We start from the raw sequence: 6,000 nt of genomic DNA, 5'->3' as shown, positions 1-6,000 counted from the left end.
GGTCAACATGTCCTGTGTCCTACCCCTCTATTACTGGCGTTCTCCTGAAGGAACTTGCGGAACTTGTTCAGGAAAATGTATCGAGATGCTTCGCCCTGTAAAAAGAGAGACCCGTTTGACCCAGGAAAACATGGCACAGAAACAACTTTAAGGTCTGAAACATATTTGATATCACATATTATCGCAAGATTTTGCGTTAATTTTCAGTACAATCGTTCGTGGAGGCCCACACAAGACATTTCGAGTTCTTATCCAAATCAACGTACCGTCCCCTTGTCTTTGTTGTTCAGCATTAACCTCAGGATCTGAACCTGCAGCTCCTCCACAACTAAACACACAGACTCAGAGTTACACTGACAGACGGGGCTGCAGATTTAATGTTGTGTGAGTGACCGTGACGTACCCTCAATCCTCTTCTTCAGCCTCTGACACCCGCGCTCGTACGCTCGACGCCTCAGCCTCTCCTCGGCCGTCTCCTCGCGCGTGTCTCGCTCGTCTTTCCCCTGGACACACGTCAGGAGAATCATTCATCTGTCGCTTAAACCAGGGCTCGGCTCAGATTAGTGTTCGTTTCACGAGATCAGTTCAGGAAACACCTTTTGTATATATACATATGCATTAAATAGTGGTTGATAAGCATCATCTGGACAGGTGTTTCTGACCTCTTTGTCGAAGCGTGTTGGCCACCAGGTGGTGGGGATGAGCTCCTCTAGGCCTGCCTCCTTTACTCTCAGAGGGGTCTTGATGTAGAAGAAGACCACAGACCGAAGCACGTCAAACGTGAGACTGTTAAGGGCCAACACCCATTAAATCTCCAAGATAAATACATCTAATTTCTCTATTCTTCCTCTGTATGAATATCCATCAACCTAAATATCAACCCATCTACCTAAATATCTACCCATCTACCTAAATATCAACCTATCTACCTAAATATCAACCCATCTACCTAAATATCAACTTATCTACCTAAATATCAACCCATCTACCTAAATATCAACCCATCTACCTAAATATCTACCCATCTACCTAAATATCTACCCATCTACCTAAATATCAACCTATCTACCTAAATATCAACCTAAATATCAACCTATCTACCTAAATATCAACTTATCTACCTAAATATCAACCCATCTACCTAAATATCAACCTATCTACCTAAATATCTACCCATCTACCTAAATATCAACCTATCTACCTTAATATCAACTTATATACCTAAATATCTACCTATCTACCTAAATATCAACCTAAATATCAACCCATCTACCTTAATATCAACTTATCTACCTAAATATCAACCCATCTACCTAAATATCAACCCATCTACCTAAATATCAACCTATCTACCTAAATATCAACTTATCTACCTAAATATCAACCCATCTACCTAAATATCAACCTATCTACCTAAATATCTACCCATCTACCTAAATATCAACCTATCTACCTTAATATCAACTTATCTACCTCAATATCTACACATCTACCTAAATATCAACCTAAATATCAACCCATCTACCTTAATATCAACTTATCTACCTAAATATCTACCCATCTACCTAAATATCAACCTAAATATCAACCTATCTACCTAAATATCTACCCATCTACCTAAATATCTACCCATCTACCTAAATATCAACCTATCTACCTAAATATCTACCCATCTACCTAAATATCAACCTATCTACCTAAATATCAACCTAAATATCAACCTATCTACCTAAATATCAACCCATCTACCTAAATATCAACCTATCTACCTAAATATCTACCCATCTACCTAAATATCAACCTATCTACCTAAATATCAACCTATCTACCTAAATATCTACCCATCTACCTGAATATCTACCCATCTACCTAAATATCAACCTATCTACCTAAATATCTACCCATCTACCTAAATATCAACCTATCTACCTTAATATCAACTTATCTACCTAAATATCAACCTATCTACCTAAATATCAACCTAAATATCAACCTATCTACCTAAATATCAACTTATCTACCTAAATATCAACCCATCTACCTAAATATCAACCTATCTACCTAAATATCTACCCATCTACCTAAATATCAACCTATCTACCTTAATATCAACTTATCTACCTAAATATCTACCCATCTACCTAAATATCAACCTAAATATCAACCCATCTACCTTAATATCAACTTATCTACCTAAATATCAACCCATCTACCTAAATATCAACCCATCTACCTAAATATCAACCTAAATATCAACCTATCTACCTAAATATCAACTTATCTACCTAAATATCAACCCATCTACCTAAATATCAACCTATCTACCTAAATATAAATATCAACCTATCTACCTTAATATCAACTTATCTACCTAAATATCAACCTAAATATCAACCTAAATATCAACCCATCTACCTTAATATCAACTTATCTACCTAAATATCAACCCATCTACCTAAATATCAACCTAAATATCAACCCATCTACCTTAAAGGTAGGGTAGGTCAGAATTGTCTAAAAAAAACTTTTATTCAAATTTGTTTAAACTGTCTTTATATACCAATGCATAATTAAAATGTAAGTACTCTGATAAAAAGAGTATAAAAATCGAGTGACTCTAGACCGTTTAATCTTCATTAAACACAGCTCATTAATTCCATTCACTCCCACCTAAAAACGGATGTGCGACTGCGCGCACGTGGGCAGAGCCAGTAATAACGGCGGTAGTCATGGCGACGTCGAGTGACAGTCGCGCAAGCCAATCCTGTGATTCGTCCCGAATGGAAATAATGAGCTGTGTTTAATGAAGATTAAACGGTCTAGAGTCACTCGATTTTTATACTCTTTTTATCAGAGTACTTACATTTTAATTATGCATTGATATATATAGAAAGTTTAATCAAATTTGGTAAAAAGTTTTTATATAAATCCTACCTACCCTACCTTTAATATCAACTTATCTACCTAAATATCAACCCATCTACCTTAATATCAACTTATCTACCTAAATATCTACCTTAATATCAACTTATCTACCTAAATATCAACCCATCTACCTTAATATCAACTTATCTACCTAAATATCTACCCATCTACCTAAATATCAACCTAAATATCAACCCATCTACCTAAATATCAACCTATCTACCTGCATATCTACCCATCAACCTGAATATCTACCCATCAACCTGAATATCTACCCATTTACCTGCCTACTATATAAGTTTGCTAGTTTAAAATATATATACATATGTTCAAAATATATGTTTAATATATACATCACTTATCTATCCCTGTATCGATCTGATCTCAGTAATCCTGAACTCAGCAATCATCTCAGGAAAAAAACAACTTAACTATGATTACATTTATTATAAATAGATTTTTCCCCTGTCTAATTTTAAACCTTTCTGGTAGTTTAAAGTTGTTTAATGAAAGCCTGCTAAGTTATAATTAAAGAGGATATAGAACATTGCTGAGCAGAAACTTCCTGGATTTCTCATGACGGAGTATCGCTGAGGTCAGACGAAGGTAATGAATCTAGAGAACAGAGAAAGAAAACAGATTTCAGTGAAGACAGTGTAATGCCTGGCCAATCGGTCCAACGACAGTTTCCAATAAGCAGGTGAAGGTTTACTACGTGTTTTTTCAGCGTGGCAAAGTAACTTAATTGACCGTTCGCAAAGACCCGCCCCACTTAGTTAAAATAAACATGAATGAACATCAGAAGGAATGTTGTTTTAACCATGGAAAGACGTCAGTACACTCCGCTTCTCAAGTTCAAATCCTCCCATGTTAATCTACTAACTCTCCTGACTGCTTTGTCGGACAAAATGGCGGATGGCGAAGTATGATTGGTCAGATCACCTGTCAATCAAGCTCCCTGCGAAGGGTCAATTCCAATTAAACTTTTATCTGACTCCATTTTCTCATGACCTCGAATTTAAGTTGGAATGCCAATTGGTTATTGGTCATTTATATAATAGTTTAGCAATACATTTGATTATTCTATTTAACTCTTTACTCTTATTATACTCGTTCATTCGGGTGCCAAAGTCGCACAGGGTCCTCACACCGGCCGTTAATTTCTATGCGGGCCCACGATCACAAACTCGCCAGCCGCCAGTGCTTCAATCTGTTAAGCATTGGCTGCCACAGTAATAGTTTGGATCAACATGTTGCCAATTCCCATTCACAACCGTGGACATCAAACAAACTCATCAAACAAATTACAGCAAGCTAAAAACAAAGTGCCTCAGTCATTTTAATTTTAACAAGACATTTATTTCAAGTGGGACAGCCTGTGTCCTTGCTGATAATTGCCATGAACATCAATGAACCAAGAGGACGTCAACACCTCTCTGGCTCCGATTAGACACAAAAGCAGACGTTAAACATGGACATGCTTTGAAGTATGAATTCCCAGCATGCTCTAGTAGGCCATAAGATAGAGGTTTCTTCTCAGCAGGTCTATCAGTCTCAGCTCCAATAACAAACTGACACAGCTGCTAATGCTGATACGACATTACAACAGCTTATGGATTTGCACGAGAGAGGAATCATTCAGCTTCTCACCTGAAAGCCCAGATCAGGGATGATGGGAGAGAAACGATACGCTCTCAGCAGTGACATCATCAGCTGTTTTAGACACTCGTTCACCTCATAGTCCTTCAAGAGGAGAGAAAAAAAATGACACAAAAATACATTGGGACATCTGCCATAGTTCACGAATATCATTAACTGAAAAAGCTTAGTAGTTCAACACACTTGTAGTTCAGTTCTCTTGGTTCTTTTGGTCCGGATCAAAAAAAGAATATGATACGTTCAGTCCTGGTTCGCTTAGCGTTTACAGCTAAGCTAAGAACTCGAGAAGAGCTTCTAAAACTTTTAAAGTCAACAGTGGTCAACAATTCCTCTAGTCTATTACACACACAAATGAAGATTGCAAGAAGACAGATCCAATAATGGGCAACATCTTGACTATGACGAGAAGAACCAGTTATTCTTGAAAATTCTGTCCTTTTAGGGTTGCATCATGTGACACCACGTCTGGTTTTTGGTTTGTTTGAATGTCTTTGATCTGTGTAGAGTTTATATCTCAGTCGAACCGCACTAGAGTTAGTTTAGAAACCGACCAAACCCACCTTTCCAGGAGGCTCGATCCTCTTGTTTGGTGCACACCAGGGTTTTGAATGCAGCGTTCACACTTATTCAGATGAACCGCACTTACAGAGCAATCGCACCAGAGTTTGTTTTAATTGAACCAAACCTGCCAAGTGTGAACACTAAGGCAGATTTTAAATTGAACGTGTTGTGTCCGTACCTCCATGAGAAGCCAGAAAAGGTCCAGCAGCTGATGTATAAGTGGATGCTCGTCGACAGATCCTCCTCCCTCCAGTACACTCAACAGGAAGTTCATCAGCACATCCTCCACCAGGTACACTTTACACTGCCAAACAAACACACACATTCTCAATAAGTAAAGTGGTTTATGCCACGATGACAAAGACTTAAAACTGATTTGACTGATTTACCATGAGAGGTGCAAAGTGGTTAAATATATGTGCAAGGGTGACCAGGATGGTGGGCTCTCCGTGAAGATGCCAGGCCCCGCTCTCTTTCTCAACAAACTTTTCCTCCTGACGAAAGAGAAAATCAAATGTCTTCACATATAGTTTTTGTTTTAAAGAGGCCATATTATGTCCTTATACGGTTTTGGGCTCTACTAGAAAAGGTTCTCATGCTTAAATGTTCAAAACACATGATTTTCCCTCATATTCTCCATTGTTGCAGCTCCTCTCTTCCCAGTCTGTCAGTAACGCTCTGTTTAGTTCCTGACTCAATGAAGCCCCTCCTTCCTCGCAGAAAAGCACAATGTGCTCTGATTGGTCAGCTGGACCAGTGTGTTGTGATTGGTGCTTTGAGTGTGTTCAGGAAATATCACGCCCCTTACCATAACCTTGAGTTAAAATACTAACGCAACTCAACCAGGCCTCGATC

At 38.2% G+C, this 6,000-nt stretch overlaps 1 protein-coding gene across 1 annotated transcript in view; it reads right to left on the bottom strand.

The window, feature by feature from the left end:
• The window catches only part of rnf123 (ring finger protein 123), a 153,002-nt gene that overhangs the window by 135,356 nt on the left and 11,646 nt on the right, over positions 1-6,000 (bottom strand). Inside the window, exons 12-19 of the mRNA XM_079592775.1 lie at positions 5,535-5,639; positions 5,324-5,449; positions 4,576-4,668; positions 3,467-3,540; positions 663-786; positions 404-503; positions 267-328; positions 24-95 (exon numbers count right to left, since the gene is read on the bottom strand). Coding sequence (XP_079448901.1) covers positions 24-95; positions 267-328; positions 404-503; positions 663-786; positions 3,467-3,540; positions 4,576-4,668; positions 5,324-5,449; positions 5,535-5,639 — 756 coding nt within the window. The remainder of the gene's footprint in view (positions 1-23; positions 96-266; positions 329-403; positions 504-662; positions 787-3,466; positions 3,541-4,575; positions 4,669-5,323; positions 5,450-5,534; positions 5,640-6,000) is intronic.

Source organism: Phoxinus phoxinus, assembly GCF_949152265.1.
Source record: "Phoxinus phoxinus genome assembly, chromosome: 20".
Taxonomy (NCBI): domain Eukaryota; kingdom Metazoa; phylum Chordata; class Actinopteri; order Cypriniformes; family Leuciscidae; genus Phoxinus; species Phoxinus phoxinus.
The sequence above is the reverse complement of the archived record's forward strand: the minus strand, read 5'-3'. Positions and strand labels throughout refer to the sequence as shown.